This window comes from Argiope bruennichi, chromosome 4, assembly GCF_947563725.1.
Source record: "Argiope bruennichi chromosome 4, qqArgBrue1.1, whole genome shotgun sequence".
Classification (NCBI taxonomy): Eukaryota; Metazoa; Arthropoda; class Arachnida; order Araneae; family Araneidae; genus Argiope; species Argiope bruennichi.
In genome coordinates, this window is record NC_079154.1 from 72378579 (window position 1) to 72406014 (window position 27436).

A 27436-nucleotide genomic window follows, 5' to 3' on the forward strand; every position below is an offset into this window, starting at 1 on the left:
TACAGCGGAAATGGGAGTGGTCACCCCAAAACTTTCTCCCACACTCCTAAGAACCTTTCAATCTACACATTCCAAAGAACGTCTATCATAGCACTGGTGTACAAAAAAAATTAACTTTTGGCATGAATTTAGCATTTTTACTGAATCCGTTGTGTGATCCTTGGCGAATTTTTGGCGATTAATCTAATGACATGAGATCACAAATATCTGGAAATCAAATTTGGACAAGTTCTTCTTAACCGATCGGAATCAATCTTTGAAGCAACACTACATTCACATACCAAAGTCATACCATTGTAGTCATATAACCACATACCAAATTTGATATGTTTAAATTCTTGCATTCTTGAATAATCATGTTCACATATTTCTGAAAGTACAAACCGACAGATGGTCAACTTCTACTTGAATTAGGTTTAAAATTTGATAGGTGCCTACAATTTAGATGTTAAATCTATTTTCTGAATTTTATCTATCTAACCCTCTTTGTTTTGCAATTATCGCGTAAATTTATATTCGAACAGGCGGACTTCCACTCAACTGATTTTCCATAAAACTTGACACAAATCTATAAATTTGGTGTTAAGGTTGTATACCAAATTTCATCCGACAAGCCCAAAACGTTTCCGAGTTATCTTTATCGCAAACAGACAGACAAAGGGACATTTTCCAAAAATATGTTTTTCGAACTCGGGGAAGGCTAAAGCGTGCAAAATTCATCAAAATTTCGAGTTCGAATATTTTGATGAGTACAATACTTTTTCTATACTTCAAATACAAGAAAGTGATAAAAAAAAAAGTAAAATTACAATATTATGAAATTTGGAAGATAGATAAACAAGATATTTACAGTTTTAATAGCGCAATTATATTGTTACGAAATTTCCGGGTTCGTTTGGATAGTGGGAGGTATATGGTGTGGAGAACGCTCAATCAGTAGTAAATAGGCAGTAGAAAATAAAACAACGACGTTTATTTACACGAAGACACACAGGACAGCACAAAGACGACAACTATATACAGCACAGAAGACGATTATCTTCAGCCGAGACGTGCAGCATACAACCAGACTCTACTGCAGACAGTAACGCACAGCTTAGCTCAGCACTAGCTTGACTTCGTCGCTGCTCTGCTAATTCCTGGAAGACCAGTTCTTCATCGTCGATTCCGACTACTACCACGACTCTCGCAGCTGCGGCCGCCTCCTTTTATAGGTCTCAGGGGGTGGGGCTAGAAGCCTCTCAACCAATCAGGAACGTTCGAGGCGTATCTCGGTTCCTACTGGACGGATCGGGAAAATTCTCGATGTTTCGGGTATAATCTATTTTGGCGCCAAGTCGCCAAATGGTCGCCAAGCTCCGGGACCTCCGACGCGACACACGGACTTCGTCCAATACAGATGACTGTAAAACGGTCTTCCTGATGATGGAATCAACTATGCTGGGAAGCAGCATTACAGATTCGTAACAATATTATAAGACTACTTCCATTAGAAAGATTCATATACACAATAGACAGTACTTAAGACAATAGGTAAGACAATTAAAATAACTTTAAAGCCAGACAGTTTGGAGGAATTATGGAAATGAATTCATTAAAAACCATTTATCTGAGATCAAATATAGCCAATATTCCCGGCGAACCTACTGGTAGTCTGATGAGAGTAATATCATAACATATACTAATTGAATCGGATATAGTTACACTGTGTGAACATGAAGTCTTTCTCTTGCTGAAAAATGCCAATATGAAATAACCGTTGAAGATAGTGCAAAAAAAAGTATATGTCATAGAATAACCATTCCCATTAGAGCAAGATATTGTACTATGTTCACGATATTTGATATTCTGAATGCAATACGATATCATGAACATTTCCTATTAGGATTGTTAGGCATTTTGATCTAATATGAATTTTCTTAATTTTATTGTTTTTTATCATATCATTGAAAACGTCTGATAGTTAATTTATACATTTAAGACTGAGTGATATTGTAATGAAATGCTGAGATGCAATGTTCTTTGTAAATCCATGAAACAGGATCAACCATTTCTGATCGTGGATAGTTTAAATGTTATAGATATTCAATATATTAATTGATGATAATCAAACCACAGTCTAATTATTAATTTAATTAATACAGATAATTTATAAAAATAAACACATGCTTAAGTATAATAGTTTTTGTTCAATAAGTTCATATGATCAGGGCCAGATTTTCTCCCCTCCCAATTTAACTATGAACCAATGCCAAAATGTATATTCCAAAGTACAACATAACTTTGCATGATTTAGGAAAAAAAAAAAAAAAAAAAAAGTAATTTTTCTTAAATGGATTACTTTATTATATAGATCAGGGGTGGCGAACTTTTATGGATCAGCGTGCCGTTTTTTCTAAAGAAATGTTTAATGAGGTATAGACGTGTCGTGAAATAATTTTGACCTATGATTATTGGGAAAATAATAAAACTAAATACTAACAACTCAAAACTCTTTATTTACTACGAAACAATACATTTTGGACTGTTTAGTTCTACGTGTAATTCAAATTAAAGTAACATTAGTGCGACTTCTTTTGCTGCAGATTAAATGACAAAAAATTTATATTAGGATTGCAAAATGTTACTTTTGGCAGAATGCACGCTGAATTGGAGTCCTCTGCCAAACGGTTTTTAAGAGAGTCTTTACAGTTATTCATCTCTGAAAATAATGACTCACAGGCATAGGTAGATAAAACTAAGCTTAAAATAGCACGAGCCAGCTTCTCCAAACAGTTAAATGTGTCTGGAATCGGATTCCATGTTTCCGAAATTTCGTTACATGCATTTTTACGTATACTGCTTGTTAATCTTTCTGTTTCAATCAATTCCAACTTTTTCCTTGTTTCTATAAATTTTTGAATCATATTGAACTAGATTGGAAATAAATCAGTTCCATTTCAACTAATTGAATTGGGGCAAGTTTAGTTTATCAAATGAAATCACACTAGAGTACATAATAAACATGAGCGTTTCCGATCATTCTTTGAACTAAGAAAATCTGGCTGAAAATTCCTTCATTGACCAATCAATTACGGAAATAAAATCTTCAATAACTTTTTCTTCATCCGGTTTCTCCTGTACATCTAAATCTTTGATATATATATATATATATATATATATATATATATATTTTAAAATTTAGGAAGTACTTGTAGTTTCTTTAAAAAATAATATCGTTCCTAAAACAAACAACCTAGCGTCAAAAGCGCGAATGAGATCCATCATGACGATAACTGTTTTATTTGTGCTTGAAGCGTTACGTTTAGTTCATTGAAATGTTGGCATATGTCTGTAAAAAACATCAATTTTGAGAGCCACATAACATCCAACAACTGTGGATACTGTTCAATTTCACCCAGATTTTGCAGAAACAGTCTGATTTTTTCCAAGCAGTCAATAAATCTTTGAAGTTCGTTCCCTCAGCTCGACCAGCGAACATTATTGTACATTAGTAAGCAATTATACATCGAGTTGACTTCATCCAATAAAGCATCAAACTTTCGCTTATTTAAAGCCTGCGACGATATGAGGTTTATTTATTTATTATTTTGTGACTAAAGCCAATACATTATCAAGAGATGTTAAGCCACTCTTAGAACACAAGGCTTGTTGGTGAATAATGCAGTGGAATTCAAGAATCGAATGTCCTACGGCTGTTTGAAATAAACTAATGAAACCATTTTTTTCCCACCATATTTGGAGTACCATCAATTACTGAAACAATTCTTTTCAAATCAATTTCTTTCTCAGCAAGCGAATTTTTAACAGCTATACAAATATCTGTACCCTTCTTTTAAATGGGAACACTCGCGTTTGTTTGTAACACTTCATAGAGAACTTTGTTACTTTGAACTAAAATTCAAATCGTTTTGATCGGTGGCGTGCCCAAATGATTGTGTCCAGTGCCATCAATGGCACGTGTGCCAAAGATTCGCCATCCCTGATATAAGTCCTCTGTTGTGATAAATACTGGAATCAACTCAAGTTTGTGAATTCAATAATAGTCTTAACATTCACAACAGAAAAAATACCCATAATTTGATAGTTGGCAAAAATCTCCTAATTGCATAAAATTATGTACTGATATTCTGCAAGTAATAGTTTATTACGTATTGCAATAAATATAATCTTAAGACGATTATTTCCAGTAAGTTTAAAAACTTAGCAAAATTATGTACTATTAATTAAATAAGATAAGTGTTCGACATAGAATTCAATCTGGGCATAATGTTTCCATTCTTTCACAAAAACTATTTAGTTGCAAGGCAAGATTAAGAGCATAGTTCCACTCAGTCATATTAATCTCAATTCCCTGGAGAATTTTATTATTATATTCTAAAAATGGTTTTACCTTCTGCTGCAATTGCTTTTCCATTCCCACGAACATCAGTAGCTGCCTTAACTTCAGGAGCTATAGCCTCAGATGTCTTTCTAATGGCAGGGGACAATTGACTATCGCGGCCTCGACTAGATTCACGACTGGAAGCTGCTGATCGTTGAGAATCTCTCCTTCCTTCATAGTTAGATGATAGAGATTGTTCCGAAAGTGCAGGAAACCTTCAAAAGACAATTCATTCTATTAAAAAGCAAGACAACTTTATAACAATTGTAATATCTAAAAAGGCAAATCTCCTATAATATAAATTGCAAAAAAAAAAAAAAATGAATTTTAAAGTCTCTTTCAAATCAAGTGATTTTGCCATTACCATTTTACCAACCATTATCATTACCATTTTACCAACCATTGTCATTACCATTTTACCAACCATTATCATTACCATTTTACCAACCATTATCATTACCATTTTACCAACCATTGTCATTACCATTTTACCAACCATTGTCATTACCATTTTACCATTATTTAAATGGATTATTCAGTAGTTTCCTCTGCAAGAATGGTGAAGATTGTTGAACTGAACTCAAAAACTTCATTTATGCTTTCTGATACCAAATGCATTTATTTAATGATCCTTCCGTAGCTCATATATAATTTTTTCATTTGAGAATATTTTATCCTATGAAGGTGTATTATGAAAATAATGATGATAATTTATTTCAAGTTTATCCATCAACAAGAAATTTCTATACAAAATCGATGATACTATCGAAGGGTATGAACTTCAAACATGCTCCAAGATATTTAAGATAATAGATGTCACCATTAATTTATGAAAAACAAAGACAAAAACAGCATTTAAAGAATTCTAGAATTAATATCCAAAACATGAAAAATAATTTACTTGCAGCAATTAAATTTGTAGAAAGTTTACCTTAATATCTTTAATAGTAGTACTAAATGAAATAATCAATAAACATAAAATTTTCTAAGAAATTTACTCCTAAAGTTAAGAATTTATAATTTATCAAAAAACAGGTTACTGAAAAATTTCAGTAGCTTTCACAATAATCTTTATGTTTTTTAAATCAAAATTCAACAGAAAAATTACACATTTTCAGATTTTAATGCATGATATTTGCAAAACAGAAATATTTCAAAATAATAATTCTAAAGTAGACGCAATTTACTTATTTGTTAATGCAGTTTTATCAGAATCAGCAGTTGTTTTAGGGCCACCACTGCTGCCTCTACCCCAACTTTGAAGGCCTCTTCCACCAGGACCAGAACGAATGCTCTCTACTTCATCAGGCTACAATGAATAATAAATTATTTTTCACAAAAAAACAAACATAAGATTCCAATAAATTATATTTCACTAAATAAATCAGCACACTCTAAGGTGTTATCTCCCCCTCCCCCGCATAAAATATGGACCCTGGATAAGATCTCAAATATCATGCACGACATTGGTGGGCAATAGTTATGAAATAATGATCTATGGATACAATTCAATAGTTTGACATAACCTATTGTGTTTCCTTTGATCAACTTTTTGGTATTAAACTGAAATCAAATTGGCAATCGAAAAACAAATTTACATTTCAGGCATGTTATTTCTAAACTGAAAACTAAAATTTGACACTGAACTGCAATTATAGTCACAAAATCAGTTACCAAATTTCCTATATTTAAGTCATTGTATTTTTTAGCTAACACTTTTACATACTCGTGAAAGTACATGACAAATCTGATAGAATCATAGTAAGAACATGACATTCCAAAACGAAACAGAAAGTGCATGACATTCCAAATCTGATGGAATCTACACTTGAGATTTAAATCTGTACACCACATTTGATTCATCGAGTTCTCTTTCTTCATTTTGTCATTATGTTAAATTATATTTGGATAAACTTTCTCAGAATGGCTTTTGCTCAAAAACTGACAAAAATCTACAAATATGGCACAAAGATCATATACCAAATTTCATCAGACCAGTTTAAAGTCAGAAGTTTTACTTCAAAAACAAGAAAGTAAAAACTAAGCATGACTGAGAGCAGCATGCCACAGAAAGACAACACTCCACTTTTTTAAACTGTTCAAACATTTTTCTATTTTAATAATTAGGAAATGGAAAAGATAATTTTAAGTACCTTGGTTAGTTTCAGTTTGGAAGGATCAACCACACTGTAGATACCTTTATTGCTTTTAGAAGATGAAGTCCAACCATCCTCAGATGGTCCCATTCGACCTATTTAAAAAAAGTCAATGCTATCACAAGCGCATAAAAATTTAAGGCCTCTTTTAAGGCTATTCTCTATTCTTAAGGCGATTTGGAATATAATGATTTGATGTGCTATTTGTTACAAAAACAATTGGGTGCATAATTTCCACATTACAATAACAATTGCAATTTGCCTTTATAAATAATGAAATAAAATAAAAATACACTAAAGAGAAAAATATAAAATTTGATATTCTGAAAATGTATTGATTATGAATGCTTCAAAAGAATGTACACTATTAATGTTTTCCGCACAAATGTATACCTCATAATATTAAAAATGCAAAAATAACTTTTACCAAAGAGTCAGAAAACTTATTATGCACTACATGCAGAAAAACAGGGAGAAATTAATGTTCTTTTAATCCTTTAAGCAATTTTTTTAACTTTCCCTCAATATTTTCCCTTTTTTTTTTTTTTTTTTTGCTTTTCTAAAGCTTTACAATACCTCTCGTACACTAATTTTGCTTACAGTAGCAAATCTCTTGAGAACAATTCATTTAAGATATCTTCATAAAAGTTTATAGCATAATGCAAAGTTCTTAGACCAATTAAAAAAATCTTTCACATTTCCATCAAGGATATTATTCTTGTTGAAAATTAATCCCATTTCCACAACTGCATTGCCATGTGACAATACAAAAATTATTTTTAGAACTTCTAAAAAACAGAAATTTTTTTAGACTTTAAAATATTAGAATAGAAATCATCTAAATGAATTTGTCCAATAAATTAATCGAACTTCACTTTTTAAGCCTTTTAGGAAAATTTCTTAGATCCTTACATGTTCTGCAACAGAAAATTGTATTTTGGAATAAAGAAGTTGTAGCAAATCAATCAGTCGCTTTTCACTTAATACTGCTTTTTTTTTTTTTAATAAATGATAATTTTAACAAGACGCAGCTTCTAAAAATAGCAAAATTTTTGTACATGCATTCATTTTTGTTATATTTATTTTTTTGTAATATTCTTCACAAATATTCCCTTTGCTGCACTAAAATTCGTGTTAATTTAGTTTTTTCAGCAAAAGTAAGCTAAATATAGAAGAAAACGGAATGAGTAGAAAAAGGATGAGCTTCCACAATTTAATAATCAATTCTTTTTTTAAAGCTATGGCGACATTTTTTTAATCTTACAATGTTTAAAGAGAAACACTTTTTAGATAGGAAGAAAGAAATTTTAAATTTCCTAGGTTTTTAAAGAAAATTTCAAAATTCTGTTTCTTTCCTTGCATTATAATTTTTAAATGCTCCCTGTGCCATGATAATCTTGTAAAAGCATTTCCTTTTTGTGTGTTGAATTTCTTTTCATATCTTTTGATTTTCAAAGAGAGACAAATCTTTTTAATTTGTCCTGTTGCAGACAATCTGATTCTCTTTGAGATGTCAGGGCATGTAAATTTTCAAAATGTTTAAAATAAGCGTTTCTCAACCTTTCAGTATTCGCGGCCCAGTTTTCAATCATAATTTTCATCGTTTCTCCCCGCTTGCAATAAAATAATTACAACAATAATGTATATTGAATATTTTGGATTCTGTTTTTAAATTATTTTTAACTAACTGCCAAAAAGAGTAAAAGCGAGCCCACTTTGGCGAGAAACCACAGCTTGCATTTTGGACAAGCGGATAGTGAATAGATGAAGCGAATGAAAGCGGGGAAAATTTACATATTATATTTGAAATGAAAGCCAAACAGGGCGATAATGTTAAAAGAATATGAAAGTAGAAAAATTCATTAATGAAAGTTAACCTAGACGGGGTGAGCTAAATTTAGAAACTGGGAATACAATTTTTCGAATAATGAAAGAAATAAAACAGAAGCATGACTAAACAAAAGTGAAAAAAAAAGCAATATTTGTGGAAAGGAATCCACACGACCGATGCCGTCTCGAGCATGCGCGGAGCAAATGTTTTCTCATAGGAAGAAGGAAAATGTTCTATAACGCAAGTTTCAATTCCAGCCAGTCTCATTCGAGTCGATCCTTTTATCGCTATCGAATCTATCGTGAATGTGTATGTTATATATGTTTTCGTGTTAATTGTAATTCACCATATTTACAATAAGCAGCAGATTTATGCAGACTCATGGATAAATTTTAAAGCGGAAGTAAGCAAGCATTAGACGATAGTCAAGCATCAACAAGTACACAGACGAGCGTGGTTCCGAAAATAAAATCATGAATATATTCTCAAGAATACTTAAATTTTGGGTTTACCAGTACTGAAGTAAATGAAGAAGAAAGGCCCCTGTGTATCATTTGCTCAAAAATGTTGACAGCAGACAGCATGAAACCTAATAAACTTAAACGACATTTCGAAACGCTTCATAGTACGTCAACAAACCCAGAGAATTCTTCGAATTAAAATTAAAATCATATAAAAAGCAAAAATCATTTTTTATAGAAACTTTGTCTATGAATAAAAAAGCTTTAATTGCATCTTACAAAGTTCATATAAAATAGTCAGATAAAAAAACCCTCACACCATTGGTGAAGAGCTTATTTTGCCAGCAGCAATTGAGATTGTAGAAACTAAGTTTGGAGATAATTTTTCAAAACAATTGCAGTCCATACCTCTTTCAAATGATACTGTTGTTCGTTGAATTGGCGATATAGCTGAAGATGTACAGTGTCAGCTTTTCTCGAAGTTGCGAGACAAATTGTTTTCATTACAGCTTAACGAAGCAACAGATAGTAACAAAAGATACTTATTTAAATACCTATGTTCGAATTTGTGATAATATGTCAGTAGTAGAAGAACTATTTTTCTGCAAACCAATAGAACTCAAAACAACAGCATTCGCATTATTTGTTATTTTAAATGATTTTATGAACGAGGCTGTGGCGGTTTGGGATGAGCGAGGATAGAATCTGGGAAATTGTGGTTCGCAGCCCAGTAACATGAACCCAATACAAAAGCAATTGCTCGGGTAGCGAAGCTGTTAACTGGCTTATAAGCTTTCACCACAAGGCAAACATAGAATGGAAGAATTGCGTCGGAATATGCACTGATGGTGCTCGTTCAATATCCGGAAATTTCCAAGGTATACAAGCACTAGTAAAACAAAACTCGCCTCAGTGCGCACATTGCATGTTCCTCAGAGAAGATTTGGCCTCGAAAGAAAAGAATTCTTGTTTTAATATTGTGTTAACTACGGTTGTAACCGTAGTAAATTATATAAAAATCAGACCCCTCAAATCGAGAATCTTTTCCGCACTTTGTAAAATGAGTAGGATCAGTACATTGGTTCAATACATGGGTTCAGCACATTCAGCGCTACTATTTTATTGCGAGGCAAGATGGTCATCACGTGGGAAATTTCTGCAACGTGTTTATGAATTAAGAAGAAATCGCAATTTTCCTAGAAGAAGAAAACAGACCGGTGGCTGAGAATTTTCGCAATGGTTTATTTGTGATGAAATTGAGGTACTTGGTCGACATATTCGAGAAATTAAATAACTTGAATCTTCATCTCCAAGGAGCAAATACACATATGTTGAATACGAGTGATAAATTAATGCTTTTTGTAGAAAATTGGAAATGTAGATCAGAAATTTAAAGCAAAAAAATCTAACAATGTTTGCAAATGTGGATGATTGTACTAAAACTTACAAGGCTGCAGAAGAACATGTAAAAGTTGTTTTTGTAACCATTTCAAATCATTTAGCCATGCTGGCAAAGAATTTTCAAAAGTATTTTCATGCTGACGACAAACTGATAGCAAGTTACGAGTGGATTAGGGATCCATTTCGTAAGACTCCCGAAGGACTCTCAATTGATGAGGACGAAAAATTCATAGACTTCACGACAAGTGGCGAAACTGAAAGACAATTTAGTATTAAATCACTATTTGAATTTTGCGCAGGAGTAAGGATGATTTTTCTGTACTAAAAAAAAAAGGACATTTTACATTCTATTACCATTCAACATCCTACCTTTGTAAAACTGAATTTTCTGCTGTGACTTCTTTGAAGACAAAATATAGAAACATAACTGAGAGTGGCTATTTCTAATATTAAGCCTTCCGTCGAAAAACTTTGCTCTGCAAGACAGGCCCAAGAATGTCACTAATAATTATTAAATTTGTTTTTAATTTAGTATGTTTTGATTTAGTAAGTTGTTTTACATTAATAAGTTATTAAATATGTCGAAATTATTTTGCTTTCTATGTGTAAGCGTGTTTTCCTTTCAGTCAGTTAATCAATTTTTAAAAATAATATGTTTTCTTGGATTTTCTCGCTCCCCCCTACGGGGGGTGCCCCCCACAGGTTGGGAATCGCTGTTTAAAATACTTTATTTGGCTATAAAATATTATTCTTTTAGGTTTTCAAGTTGGATTCTTTTATTACAATTTTACACACACACACACACACACACACACACACACACACACACACACACACACACACACACACTTTATCAACACTGCTAGTGAATGATAAAGGAATGATTTTAAGTTCATTTCTCTTCTGTGAATTTAACAGATTTATAACAGAATTTTAAAGCTTACTCAATTAAATTTAAAAATACACATACCAGCATTTTTCCGCCGGTCTCTATAATCGGCTATTCGTTTTGGATAATTAGTCATATTTTGATAAACTTGTTGCTGTTCACGAGATTCGCGTTCTGCTTCTTTGTGAATTTGATCAATAGTTTTAGGGTTGTTTGCATCTCTCCTGGGCACCCAATTATTCTGTAGAAAGAAAAGTTAATGAATCTATGTTATATAATTAAGATAATCAACATTGTCATAATAATTTAAAAAACATATATACAACAGACTATATAAAAAAATAATTTCAAAGATGAAAATAAACAATATGAAATAACAAAAGATAGACTTACTTTTTTCAGATCTATAACATCTTGTAGCTTAAACCTAACTCTAGGGCTTGTCAGTCGCTTATCAATAATTAATTTTATATGGGCAAAATACATATCCATCTAGAAATAAATTAAATATGAGATTAATACAATAAGTCCATCCATGTAGTAATAAACTCTCAGTATATGCTTAGTTGAATTTCTTCATTCAGCTTCATTAAGGACATTTAAAAACTAATATAACTCAGAATAAAAATCATAGAAGATACTGACACTCTAATGGGGGGGGGGGGTTCTTTCACTTGTAACATATTTATAAATTCGTGAATTATGATCGGAGACAATTTTTGAATGGCGATTTTAGTCCCTAGTTATTCATTGATTCCTCTGGCTAATGGGCCACAACACAATTCCATACAAATATATAAAATATTTTATCATGCTTTTCACACTCCTCACTCTGCTTCATCTATCTATTCCCCTTTTCTCTTCCACTTTCCTCCATGTTTGGTGATTAATTTTATCGCAAAGCTTTTAGAAGAGTTCGCAAAATCATAGTGGCACCTTATTTGCCACACTTAAATTACTTCCTTGTGGCTAATTTTATCACAACACATAAATGGAACAATGGTAAATACAGGGTGGTTATAATTAAAGTGCAACTATTTGAAAGAAAACTACTTGGAGTAGGTTGAAGAAATTTAGGATATGTTATATTTACAACATGGGGAAATGAATTACACAATTTAAAAAAAAAAAAAATAGTCTAACCTTTTTGTTATAGGTGGCGCTGTTTAATGACAATATTTTAGACATTGCAATTATAACATATTTCTTTGTTAAATTATGAAATACGTAATGTATTACAATATTTGTTCAATATGGGATCCTTCAAGTCCTATCAAATGTTGTAGATGCAAGATAGCGTTTCCACAGTAGCACCTAATGTTTCCTGCTGAATTTTTAGGACATGTCTAGTAATGCTGCTTTTTAAAGCAAAAACAGAGGTTTATCCTTGTAGACGCGATCTTTTAAATATCCCCATAGCCGGAAATCGCAAGGATTAAAATCAGGTGAACGCGGTGGCCACACATTTTAGAAACATCTGCTAACCATACGATTCTCGCTAAAAGTTCGGTGAAGCAGTTGTGTAACACAATGAGCGATGTGAGGTGGTGCACCATCTTGCATGAATATTGTTGAAGCGAGACAGTTTCTGTCTTGGAAAGCAGGGATCACATTACTTTCTAAAATTTGAGAGTAACTACTGCCTGTTACGGTACGACAAACTAGCCCTGCTGATGTAAGATTTTCGAGAAAAAAAAATGGACCGATAACAAAGTCAGCAGTCATACCACACCAAACTGTAACAAACGTTGAATGCAAGGGTTTCCCAAAAATAATATGCGGGTTGGTTGAGACCCGTATCCTACAGTTATAAGTGTTGACTTGTCCGGATAAAGTAAAATGTGCTTCATCACTCCACAAAATCTTTCGAATCCATGATTTGTCTTCATCAATTTTGGCAAGAATGAAGTTGGCAAAATCAATTCTTTGTTGTGGATCGCCTGGCTGCAAGTGCTGCAAAATTTTAATTTTATACGGATAGCGTCTGAAAATGTAGCGCAAGACCTTGCGTGCGTTCGCCAATGGTTGTGATAATGTCTTTGCTACACTTCTAGCGCTTACAGGTCGTTGATCCACTAACCCTGAATCAATTACTTCCCTAATCTCTTCCGTAACTTCCTGATTCACAGATCTTTTCACTCTAGTTCCAGGAAGCACTGCGATTTCTCATGTAGCTTCAAATGTATTAATCATTTTCTTTACGCCATTCACAGACATCAGTCCTTTTCCCAAATCTTTAAGACGACGATGTTCTTTCGCAGCACTGTAATTGCTATTCTTTTGGTAATTACACGTTCCACCTTTGACAAAGTCATGGCTATAGCTTAAAGACACATGACTTTTATCATTATAACGATTTTAAAATTGAAGTAGTATTCATTTCGACATAGTGCAGAGCAAACAACAACGTTTTAATAACCTACAACGCCATCTATTGCAAAAAAATGAACTAATTTTTTTTATTGTGTAATTTATTTCCCCATGCTGTAAATATAACATATACCAAATTTCTTCAATATACTCCAAGTAGTTTTTCTTTTACAGTCCTTCAAACACTTGCACTTTAATTATAACCACCCTGTATTATAAACTATTTTGCATTATAATATAGCAGATCATAATACATAATACAAACCCTTAATTTCTTAATTATAGGGACATTTTATACACATTATACAAAAGCAATGAAAAAATGTATTGTCTTCAGAGAAACAGCATATTCAGTGTTCATTCAATCGCAAAACATGTTTAATGACTGTTTATATCTCATTATTCAGGAAAAAATTGAATACTCACTTATAAAAGGTATATACAACTATCAAAATACTCTCTAAAAATATTAACACAATACATTAATACAACAAACAAAAAACAATTGATGCAACTCTTAATTTAACCTTGATAAAGCATCGGCACTTCTCTGTTGCACACTTGGCCTAGGTAATAATAGAATGATTCCATGTTTGTAAAGCCAGAGCCCAATTTAGGACTTTTTGATGTGGTTTGATTCAAATATTTCAAAGAATTATGATATAAAGTAATTTCAATTGACTCTGGTCCCATAGATCCATATATATTAAATTCTTTTCAATCCAAATAACGTTTCACATGCTTGTTTTTTCAATAGTAGCCCAATTCTACTGAATAGAGTTTAACTTTTGACTAGCAAAAGCAGCTTTATAGTGGCGTGTTGTGATTTTCTAAGGAACTGCTCGGTTTTACATGCACTATTTTCACTTCCACAAACATAGCTACACTACAAAATTCACAAACACTTATTACAACAGACACGGATAGAAATTCAAGTTACAGAACAGTATGGTGGATGGATTCCACTGTTTCCAGCCGAAAGCATTCGGCGTTAGCGCAAGGGTTGCGCATTGGGATTGCAGGGTGCAGGTCTGCCGCTCAACTGCTTGCCTTCTGTAAAACGCCACAAAGGGGCGCTCTCTGCTCAAGGGGAAAAAGAGGTGCTACAGCTTTTAATTTCTTTTAGAATCTTGTTGAGTTAGACAACTTCTTACTCCATAATCTAATGCACCACAATGCTCTTAAAAAGGTAGATTGAATAAGGAGGGGATAAATCAATTCCTCACATAAAAATCCCTTCAACTGGAGGAATATTTCTCCATTTGCCCCCATGTGACAATGTTAGGTTTATTTTTTATAGCTAATTTCAGCATAATTTGGATGTTCTATAAAAGCCCATTAACCCTAACACTGATCATCTATTCCCCTTCTTTGTAGTGGGTCTTCCTAATCTTCATATCACCAAGACATTTTCTTCAGCAAGTCCATGTTTTCCCCTCACCTATTACGTGTCTCAAGCATTTTATATTCTTAGGTGCAAAAGTACATTTTTAAACATTTCAGAAAATCTCGATCTGTCTGTCAAAATTAACTTTAAGTGGGTCAAACGTTCCGCAAAGGTCTTAAAAAAATTACCACATCAAACATGTAGACTTAAACGTATTCAGAATGGGATTTGAGTACAAGGTTAATTTAGCACTGAAAAGTACCGCTCCTGCAAGACCAAAAGGCATAGTTTTTCATTAATATATTAAGAATAGTTAACGCGGTTAAAGGATTGATCTCTTCATCCATTTCAATCTGCCAATAACTTTTTAAAAGATACAAATTTATTAATAAGGCTGGAGATCCGGTAATAAAAGTCAATTATTGCATGCCCTTCATTGGAAAAACAGCTACATTCACGGCATTTAATGATCCATAGAATCTTTCTTTTGTGTGTGTGTGGGGGGGGAAGAGCTACACAAATTATTGGATGAGCAATTTCGGATTATATGGCTCTATTAACTTTAAATCTATTAATTCCTGAACCTTACGCTCTATCTCCTTTCTAAATGCGATAAAGAGGCACTTTGTCACAATGAGGTTTTTTCCGCACCATACCGAGTAAAAGCTCTACTTTATAGGTACCAACCTAAGCTGATGGCACAGGATCGTGAAAAGACGTTTGAATTTCACAATTAGCTTTGTTATAATTTTTAATTGTAAATTATCCAAATGGTTACCTTTAAGATTGTCAAGAATTTCGAAAAATGTAGACTCTTTTCAATATCCCCAAACTCTCTTTTCCTCTTCATAAATAAAATTTTCAGAATTAACTCTAGCAATATAATGCCTTGATTTATCCAGATGCACATGTTTAATTGAAGCATCTAGTATTTTTACTAAAAGTGACTGAATATTCCATTTTTCAGCAACAATTACCACTTGGCAAAAAGTTTTCTGGGTAAATCTTATATCAATACTGCTGCCTTATTTCAAACTTTAAAAATTTTGCTAGATGGCCTTAATATATGATTATGCAATTTTCTCTTGCTGGATTTCTGAGACGAGTTTAGCCTGATTAGCAGCTTTTTTCGAATTTTAACTTCAAATTTTCCAAGTAAGTAGATTCAAGTAGGAGTGTATACAATTTCAAATATACATTCTTTTTATATAAATTGCTCTTCAGATTTCGTTTTTATTTCACTGCCAGAAATGCTCTCTCCCCTCACAGGTTTAATTTTTTTGCCATATTAATTACTTCTGTCTGTCCCCCAGCAGTATCCAGCTTTCACTGAATAAAGTTTTTGAAATTCCGTGAGAGTGGCAAATATTCACTAGCAAGGTAAAGCTCTCCAGTGCATTTTAATGCCATTTTTTTTTTCAAAAGGGAGTTTTGACCTATGGTTGGTTGTCCCAGGGCTAAATGTTTTCAGGAGTTGGTTGTGGATTTGCAGTAAAAACCTTTTTATAAGAGATAAGACTTGACTATAGGATAAAAAACAAAGAAAACCTGAATGAAAAGGATTGATTTGGTATGAGAGGAGTCAATGCCTTTTTCATGTCAGTGCAATGGTAGAATATCTAATACCAATGTCCTATGATTACCGATTTTGTTCTTGAGATCCCAGTAGTGAAGGTAGGCACTTTAAAATTTTTTTATTATTATTCTGGAATTCCATAGGCAAATCCGATATTTATTGCAAGGAAGCATAACTAATTCCGATACAACCCCTCCCCTCCTCCACTTGGAATGGAAGATGCCTGTTATTATCTATGACTCTTAAATTTCATTTGTAATTGAAGACCCAAGATATAATGCCTTTGCTAGACATACTCTGTTCCAGATATCTCTCACTGATGATGGAAGATACCATATCTGATGTTGTAGCTCCTGTCTATGTATCCTATAATGAGTGTTCCTGCAAAGGAAGAAGGTAATTGTTCTTTCTCCAGTCTATTCCAGGCAATAGATCTCTGACTTTATTCCTGATAGACTTCTGTTCTTTTTCTAAAGCATAGGTACAAAGAAACCTGAAGAATGTCTTCATTTCTCTTAACCTGCTGCCTTGATGTAATCTAAAATTTAAGGTTACGGTTCTTTTTTAAAACCTGGATTGTATTATTTTTCTAAAATAGATGATTTTGAACTAAAAGTTATAGTAAATCGAAAAGCGAATTCATAAGTCTTAAGGTACATTCCACTGAAGTTTTGTCCCAAGGTATTCTTGTGCAAAAATGAAGAGCAATTGAATAACAGAAAATTATGTCAATATAATACAATCTGCAATAATTTTGATGTAATGAATTTTTTTTTTTGAAATTATATATATGATCATCATGATGTAGAGTTTGAAAAACATCTGTAATTAAGTCATATCACTGACTCTCCGACCCGGCAGAAGGCACACGGATAATAATTATCGGAGCGCCACAACAACAACACTGGCGGGAACTGTGGTTGAGTTCAAAAGGCAATCACCGGCCACGGTACAACCCTTCCCTAAGGAAGTACATCCCGTCATCGATGGTAGGAGGCAGACCTCCACCTTTGCGTGTACCCTCCAGGGTGGCGAAAACCAACCACCATACCGGAAGTATCTCATTCTCATTTCGAGGTGCCCTCTGGGGAGATAATATCTGCAATTAATAATTTTCTTATGATTGTCTGAATAATTCAAGATATCTAATTTATACACAAATGCATATTATATTAAAAGGCTCATAAATTTTTGTAGCAATATTTAGATGCGGGAAATACATTCATACGTGCGTTTAAATATATCACGTCTAGTATTTTAATAAATAAATTATAATAATACCTTTAAATTATGGTATGGTTAACAAACGGGTCACATTAGCAATGCTCAAAAATTATTTTGATAAAACGGTTAATTTTTGCTAATTTATTACCATTTGGGTAGTTTACAGTATCTTTTAAAATCATGTGATCGGTCATAAATGGACAATGTCACAGTATCAATTCTTTCTAGAAATACATTAAGTTAAAGAACAAATTATTTTAGATCCCATATTCTTCAGATTTACTCCCTATACTGTGAGAATGACATTAAAAATTCAAAAGTGTCATATTATATATTTAAATAGTAAAAACTTCAAGCAACATTTACTGTAGAATACAACAATAAAATACATATATACCTGGGTGTCTTTGGGATTTTTAGTTATCTTTTCATCTTCTAACTCTTTGCCAACTGTCTTTAATAATATTGAGAGACACTCCAAAGACTCTTCATCACCTTGACTTAGCAGCTTTTTAATGCATTCACGCATAACTGGTCCAATCAACATACCTAATTTAAATAATTCTCCAACGAACCTAAAAAAATTGTAAATCAAAACATTATTTACAGAATATATTATATTTGTATTGTATAATTAAGACACGGACAGATATTTTTACCTTATGTTTCCTAACTGTCTATACCTAATTTCTTCTTCTTCTTCTTCATATTCAAGTTGCAGCTCCTTTCTTTTATCCTGCAAAAAATTATGCAGGATTGGAATAAGATATTTTTACGAAATTTTTTTTCAGGCATAAATTATTGACATAATTTGTTTTCTGTCAATATCCAAGGCAGGAAAAAATCAAACAACTTCTGTTAATTACTTACAGGATCAGCTGCTTCTAAACTTTTCATTTTTTCTTCAGTCTTAAGTTCATCCTTTCTATCTTGTTCAAACTCCTTCTGACATTTAGTAAGCATCAGTTTGCGGAAATTAACTTGGGCCCCGGAAGTTCCAGAGAAAGGCACCTTAATCTATAATTATATATATATATATATATATATATATATATATATATATATATATATATATATATATATATATAAGTAACCAATCTAAAGTAAGAAAAAGTTTGTTTGAAAACGAAACTAAAATGAAAACGAAACAAAAAGTTTCGAAATCGCAACTAAAATTTATAACCTATTTAAACTAAAACCAAAAAAAGAACTTCATAGTATTTAGAGAGCGCAATTGCAGCTACTTCTAAAACACAGATGAATTGATACAAAAGTATTAGAATCAAGTTAATAAGAAAAACAAAAAAATCAAAACAAATTAAAACAAAAAAATTATAAAAAATATAAAAAAAGAATCCGGCCTGAAGACTTTTTCAAGGGTCACCCTCAGGCAGGGATTCAAAGAAAGGGATTTTTTCTGTGAGGAAAAACAGACATTGTCTAAAAATGATTCCTCGTGACCCGAAAATCCCCTGAAATTATGCTCAAGAGATATACCATTTTAACAGAAAGGAAATATAAAACAACAAATAAGAAGAAATTAACCACAACAAAGTAAAATTACAAAAACAAAAATAACAATAAAAACAAACAATAGCACTAAAAATAAAAATTAAAAACGAAAAGGCCAGTACATACCATTAACAGTCAAGAAAACTTTTAACCTATTGATTGTGATTCCCTGTTTTTAAAAAACTAGCGGTAAATTATGTAAACAGATGTAGGCTCCCAGCGCCATCTATTGAGTAATCCAATATGCAAAGAAAGTTCTATTTTTATTTAAGCCAAAGGATTAATCCCAAACCATACCTTGTTTAATTAAAAAATTGACATTACAGTAATTTCTAGGAAATTCATTTTTAATTAAATTTTTAAGGAGGTTGTTTGATGCTTCAATATAAGAATTTTTATTATTGCAAACCCTTTTGATCCTGTTAACTTGTGAGAAAATTAGATTTTTGAAAATTTTAGAGTTTAGATTGGAATGGTAGTTACATAGTTTTGTTATTTTAAAGTTGAAATCATCCCTTTTATCGTATATACCAACTATTGTTTTATCATTAGCAATTTCGATTTTTAAATCCAGAAAGGTAGCCTCAAGTTGATTTTTATTTGTATCTTTAAGAATTAAATCTTTTGGATAGCAATTAGTAATAATATTAGTATTGTCGAAGTTAATCAAAAGTAGGTCATCAATATATCTCCACCCGTTTATTAAATTATATTTAATTATTTTTTTCTCATAGTAATGCAGGAAAATATTAGCTAAAGCACTTGAGAAAGCTGTTCCTATTGGAATGCCCTTGACTTGTTTATAAAAATTAATACCATTAAACACGTAATTTTCAGTAATATTAAAATTACATAACTGAAGCCAGTTATTTTTAGGAATGATATTTTCATTTAAATATTCGTCATATATAAAAGTGCAGACCTTTATTAATTTTTCATGAGGTAGATTAGTGTATAAATTTTCGAAATCAAAAGTATTAAGTTTATTAATGTTGTTATCTTTAAGAAAATCCAATACTTCTTTGTTACTAGAAATAATAAAGTTGTCTTCATTTTTTATTTTGTCCAGGATAATTTTTAAGTATTTAAAGAAATGTTTACCCGTATAGTAATTATAACTGCCAGTGCTACAGGTTACGAATCTGAATTTTAATGGATTTTTATGAAATTTAACTGTTGGGAATAAATAAGGATAGTTAAGAGAGCAAGTCTTAGTTTTGGTTTTTTTTGTGAAAATCCCCTAAAGATAAAAGAATGCTAGCTTTCGCAAAAAAAACCAAAACTAAGACTTGCTCTCTTAACTATCCTTATTTATTCCCAACAGTTAAATTTCATAAAAATCCATTAAAATTCAGATTCGTAACCTGTAGCACTGGCAGTTATAATTACTATAAGGGTAAACATTTCTTTAAATACTTAAAAATTATCCTGGACAAAATAAAAAATGAAGACAACTTTATTATTTCTAGTAACAAAGAAGTATTGGATTTTCTTAAAGATAACAACATTAATAAACTTAATACTTTTGATTTCGAAAATTTATACACTAATCTACCTTATGAAAAATTAATAAAGGTCTGCACTTTTATATATGACGAATATTTAAATGAAAATATCATTCCTAAAAATAACTGGCTTCAGTTATGTAATTTTAATATTACTGAAAATTACGTGTTTAATGGTATTAATTTTTATAAACAAGTCAAGGGCATTCCAATGGGAACAGCTTTCTCAAGTGCTTTAGCTAATATTTTCCTGCATTACTATGAGAAAAAAATAATTAAATATAATTTAATAAACGGGTGGAGATATATTGATGACCTACTTTTGATTAACTTCGACAATACTAATATTATTACTAATTGCTATCCAAAAGATTTAATTCTAAAAGATACAAATAAAAATCAACTTGAGGCTACCTTTCTGGATTTAAAAATCGAAATTGCTAATGATAAAACAATAGTTGGTATATACGATAAAAGGGATAATTTCAACTTTAAAATAACAAAACTATGTAACTACCATTCCAATCTAAACTCTAAAATTTTCAAAAATCTAATTTTCTCACAAGTTAACAGGATCAAAAGGGTTTGCAATAATAAAAATTCTTATATTGAAGCATCAAACAACCTCCTTAAAAATTTAATTAAAAATGAATTTCCTAGAAATTACTGTAATGTCAATTTTTTAATTAAACAAGGTATGGTTTGGAATTAATCCTTTGGCTTAAATAAAAATAGAACTTTCTTTGCATATTGGATTACTCAATAGATGGCGCTGGGAGCCTACATCTGTTTACATAATTTACCGCTAGTTTTTTAAAAACAGGGAATCACAATCAATAGGTTAAAGTTTTCTTGACTGTTAATGGTATGTACTGGCCTTTTCGTTTTTAATTTTTATTTTTAGTGCTATTGTTTGTTTTTATTGTTATTTTTGTTTTTGTATTTTTACTTTGTTGTGGTTAATTTCTTCTTATTTGTTGTTTTATATTTCCTTTCTGTTAAAATGGTATATCTCTTGAGCATAATTTCAGGGGATTTTCGGGTCACGAGGAATCATTTTTAGACAATGTCTGTTTTTCCTCACAGAAAAAATCCCTTTCTTTGAATCCCTGCCTGAGGGTGACCCTTGAAAAAGTCTTCAGGCCGGATTCTTTTTTTATATTCTTTATAATTTTTTTGTTTTAATTTTTTTTGATTTTTTTGTTTTTCCTATTAACTTGATTCTAATACTTTTGTGTATATATATATATATATATATATATATATATATATATATATATATATATATATATATATATATATATATATATATATTACAAATTGACCATAATCACTAGTTATAAGCTAAAAACAAAATTCTAACAAAAATATGCAATGTTTGTCTTTGTGACATAATTTAGATACACTCGGATTGTCAGAAAGCATTACATATCCAAACTTGTAGCATTTGCCTGGAAAAGAATCGATTTTCAAGTAATAAGATTGAATCTGAAGTGCCCACCTGGCTAGCCTTCCAGTGGGTGACGATAAAGTCATTAACCGCTGAAAGGGTTGTTGATCAGAGACTACTGTTATATCTGCACCCTCAATATATCCTCAGAATTTATTCAAGGCTCAAACAACCACCAAACCGACCTCCCAAACAACCTTATAATGCTAATGACAATCCTGGGACAAACACCAAAATATCCAAATTCCCACCACTTCGTCGAGATGGTCTTAGGCGGTGTAGGGGGAGGGTGTAGCAGTTGCATTATTCTATCTTCTCTTTTGGATAATAGATGGCGATACCTAATTAAGTACTCATCCCATAGTGCTTTGCGATTTTAATTATAATGAGATGAGACGCTGCTCTGGTAAGCTGTACTCACCTTATGTCTTGTCTTAAGTGTTTTGTGTTTGCTTGTGCGAAATGTGATCATTAAAGAAATGTTCCCGAAAACATACATCCTCTTGTTGCCATTGCACGGATCATAATGATCGTCATTCCACCATAAACTTAAAAAAAAATTACTTGTCTGAAGAAATGAAAAGACCCTGACAGTCAAATAGTTTCAACAACTTTGGAGACACACTGTAAAGAGAAATCATAATGAAAACTGACAAGCTGAAGAAACTGTACTAAAAAAAATATCATGCAAGAAAAAAGACATTTTATATTATTTCAATGTTAGGATAAACCATTTTTATAATAATTATTCTCTATTTTTGCAAATGAAAAAAAAAATCTTATTGTGAAATGAAAAAGAATTTTATAAATTTATAATGAACTTCTATTTTCTTAGATTCATTTCATTATATTCCTACCCGTGAATTAAGTGTTATCAAAAATCAACTATCTGCAGATAGCATGAATCCAACTATTGAATAATAACAGTTAGATGATAAACTACAATTCTCTTGTTGTTTCTTATGGCACTTGATATAGATAAGCCCACTGAAGAAGTCAGTGATTTTCAGCCGAGAATTTAGCGTCTCTTGTTTCAATAGCGCCATCTAGTGCCAAGAGTACGACTTAGCTACTCGCCCCTTTTTAGGGGGCGAACTTCATTTATATATTTCCTTCACTCATCCACAGATCGTAATTTAGACCCGAATCAGAGAACGATCACATCTGATCAGTACTCCCAGCAGTATTGTCTTGACTTAGAGGACTTTGTGACTACGACAAATTTATACGTGCGCCAGCCACCTTATAAAAGAAGAGTCTTAGGCTGGCGGGGTCCGAACTCACATCCCAAGGGATGCGGATCCAATGCCCTATCAATCAAGCTGTCCCGGCCTACTACAATTGTAAATAATATAAGAGCTATCTCCCAAATCAAAGCTGTATTAAAAATATTATAAAAGAATACAAATTCTATTTTAGGTGAAAGAATCCTAACATATGAGTTTTTTTACAGTTTTTCAAAAAACGTTATTATTAAATTTTAGAACATTCGCATTTAAAAGATGTGATTTAACAAAATAAGCGCACACTACCTTTAAAAATAATAAAATCATTAAGAAGATCTTCCAGATGATGATTAGCCAGAATATTAAGCAAAAATCTAGAGGCACCAGAAATGACAATAGTCCTTCCTATTATGAAATGTCACAATTTCAAACTATGCAGATGAATAGCACCCACTACACCCAATTTTTAATCTGAATTCATGCAACTGAAAGCAACACGAGGAAGCATGATGAAAACTGATTTATCTAAGAAGTGACATTTTAAATTGTAAGATGTGATTTGGCGATTGAAGAGATTTGATTTGGTGATTGAAGAGATGTGATCATTAAAAATATAAGATGTGATTTACATTATGCTATAATTGTCATTGCAATCAAATTGGAACTATAACGCGTTACCACAGAACACAAAAAACCCTATCCAACACTAAACATTTTAAAGTATTAGTTGATTTTATGAAACCCTAACAACACAAAAAATTAAATGTTCACCACCGCCGAAGCAAAACTACCATGCCTATGGGAATTTTTTTTATTTATTTTAGCTAGATTATCATTCCATTTTAAATAAACATGAATTTTATTTTGGAACGGGCTTCGCAATTTTTTGTCATGGCCAAATAAAACTGACTGCATTTGTGATACTGCATTTTATCTGCATCTAATTTATCTAATTTTATCTAGTATCTAATTTGTATCTGAATTTTTACACCACATTAAGAAAAGCTGTAGAGCAGCGATTCTCAACCTGTGGGGTGCACCCCCCTAGGGGAGCACGAGTACACTAGAAGGGTGGTGGTGCAAGAATATCCAAAAGAAAATATTATTTAAAAAAATTGATTAGCTGACTGAAAGGAAAGCACACATACACATAGAAAACAAAATAAATTTCGACATATATAATAAATTATTAAAGTAAAACAACTTACTAAATCAAAACATACTAAATTAAAAAGAAATTTAATAATTATTAGTGACATTCTTGGGCCTGTCTTGCAGAGCAAAGTTTTTCGACGGAATGCTTAATATTAGAAATAGCCACTCTCAGTTATGTTTCTATATTTTGTCTTCAAAGAAGTCACAGCAGAAAATCCAGTTTCACAAAGGTAGGATGTTGAATGGCAATAGAATGTGAAATGTCCTTTTTTTTTTAGTACAAAAAAATCATCCTTACTCCTGCCCAAAATTCAAATAGTGATTTAATACTAAATTGTCTTTCAGTTTCGCCACTTGTCGTGAAGTCTATGAATTTTTCTTCCTCATCAATTGAGAGTCCTTCGGGAGTCTTATGAAATGGATCCCTAATCCACTCGTAACTTGCTATCAGTTAGTCGACAGCATGAAAATACTTCTTAAAATTCTTTGCCAGCATCGCTAAATGATTTTCAATGATTACAAAACAACTTTTACTTGTTCTTCTTCAGCCTTATAAGTTTTAGTACAATCATCCACATTTGCAAACATTGTTAGGTTTTTAGCTTCAAATTTCTGCTCCACAATTTCAATTTTCTACAAAAAGCATTAACTTTATCACTCATATGCAACATATGTGTATTTGCTCCTAGGAATTGAAGATTCAAGTTATTTAATTTCTCGAATATGTCGACCAAGTACCTCAATTTCATCACAAATAAACCATCGCGAAAATTCTCGGCCTCCGGTCTGTTTTCTTCTAGTAAGAAAATGGCGATTTCTTCTCTTAATTCATAAACACGTTGCAAAAATTGCCCACGTTGTGACCATCTTGCCTCGCAATAAAATAGTAACGTGGAATGTACTAAACCTATGTCTTTACAAAGTGCGTAAAAGATTCTTGATCTCAGGAGTCTCATTTTTATATAATTTACTACGGTACAACCGTAGTTAACATAATTTTCTGACCAAGACTCATTTCTTTCGAGGCCAAAGCTTCTCTGTGGATCATGCAATGTGTGCACTGAGGCGATTTTTGTTTTACAAGTGCTTGTATACGTTTGAATCTTCCGGACATTGAACAAGGACCACCGGTGCATATTCCGAAGCAATTTTTCCATTCTATGTTTGCTTCGTTCATAAAATCATTTAAAATAGCAAATAATGCGAGCGCTGATGTTTTGAGTTCTATTGGTTTGCATAAAAATAGTTCTTCTACTACTGACATATTATCACAAATTACAACATAGGAATTAAATCAGCATCTTTATTACTATCTGTTGCTTCGTCAAGCTGCATTGAAAACAATTTGTCACGCAACTTCGAGAAAAGCTGCCACTGTACATCTTCAGCTATATCATCGATTCGACGAGCAACAGTATCATTTGAAAGAGGTATGGACTGCAATTGTTTTGAAAAATTATCTCCAAGTATAGTTTCTACAATCTCAATTGCTGCTGGCAAAATAAGCTCTTCATCAATGGTGTGAGGTTTTTTTACATCTGGCTATTTTATATGAACTTTGTATGATGCAATTAAAGCTTTTTTATTCACAAAGTCTCTTTAAAAATGATTTTTGCTTTTTATATGATTTTAATTTTAATTTGAAGAATTCTCTGGGTTTGTTGACGTACTCACTATGAAGCGTTTCCAAATGTCGTTTAAGTTTATTAGGTTTCATGCTGTCTGCGGCCAACATTTTTGAGCAAATGATACACAGGGGCCTTTCTTCTTCATTTACTTCAGTAATGGTAAACCCAAAATTTAAGTATTCTTGAGAATATTTCCTTGATTTTATTTTCGGAACCACGCTCGTCTCTGTACTTATTGATACTTGACTATCGTCTAATGCTTGCTTACTTCCGCTTTAAAATTTATCCATGAGTCTGCATAAATCTGCTGCTTATTGTAAATATGGTGAATTGCAATTAACACGAAAACATATATTACATACACATTAACGATAGATTCGATAGCGATAAAAGGATCGACTCGAATGAGACTGGCTGGAATTGAAACTTGCGTTATAGAACATTTTCCTTCTTCCTATGAGAAAACATTTGCTCAGCGCATGCTCTAGACGGAATCGGTCGTGTGGAATACCTTCCACAAATATTGCTTATTTTTTTTACTTTTGTTTTGTTATGCTTCTGTTTTATTTCTTTTATTATTCGAAAAAATGTATTCCTAATTTCTAAATTTAGCTCACCCCGTCTAGGTTAACTTTCATTTACGAATTTTCCTACTTTCATATTCTTTTACGTTATCTCCCCGTTTTGGCTTTAACTTCAAATATAATATTTAAATTTTCCCCGCTTTCATTCGCTTCATCTGTTTACCGCTCGCTTGTCCAAAATGCAAGATATTGTTTCTCGACAAAGTTGGCTCGCTTTTACTCTTGTTTTGGCAGTTAAAAATAATTTAAAAACAGAATCCAAAATACTTAATATACATTATTGTTGTATACATTTTATTGTAAGCGGGGGGGGGCGATGAAAATTATGATTGAAAACTGGGCCACGAATACTGAAAGGTTGAGAAACGCTGCTGTAGAGTCAGTGTTGGCTCATCTAGTAAGAAATTATTTTCGTTTTTTACATAATGTACTAGCCATTCCTTTGAGAGAATTTGATTCTCTGTGTTTACTTAATTTCTCTTACATTCAACGAAAATGTAAACGACTTCTAAACGCAAACGCAAACACAAACGCAATTCGAATTCTTGTTTTTTACTCAAACTTAAGAACGTAACAACAGTTAAAACGTAACAGTAACGACTTAAAAAAATGAATAGTTGAGTTGATTCAGCTATACACAGAGAGTTGAGTTGTTACAAAATGTAATGCGAGTATCTCGTGTATAAGCAATAACTGT

The 27436-nt window shown here is 32.0% G+C and overlaps 1 protein-coding gene across 2 annotated transcripts in view; it reads right to left on the bottom strand.

Moving 5' to 3' along the window:
* Positions 1–27436, bottom strand: part of LOC129965435 (eukaryotic translation initiation factor 4 gamma 3-like) — a 125916-nt gene that overhangs the window by 9942 nt on the left and 88538 nt on the right. For both annotated transcript variants that reach the window (XM_056079296.1, XM_056079295.1), the window contains 8 exons: positions 18550–18696; positions 18339–18415; positions 18077–18254; positions 11516–11614; positions 11204–11363; positions 6538–6635; positions 5572–5693; positions 4394–4599 (listed from right to left, as the gene is read on the bottom strand). In XM_056079296.1, coding sequence (XP_055935271.1) covers positions 4394–4599; positions 5572–5693; positions 6538–6635; positions 11204–11363; positions 11516–11614; positions 18077–18254; positions 18339–18415; positions 18550–18696 — 1087 coding nt within the window. The remainder of the gene's footprint in view (positions 1–4393; positions 4600–5571; positions 5694–6537; positions 6636–11203; positions 11364–11515; positions 11615–18076; positions 18255–18338; positions 18416–18549; positions 18697–27436) is intronic.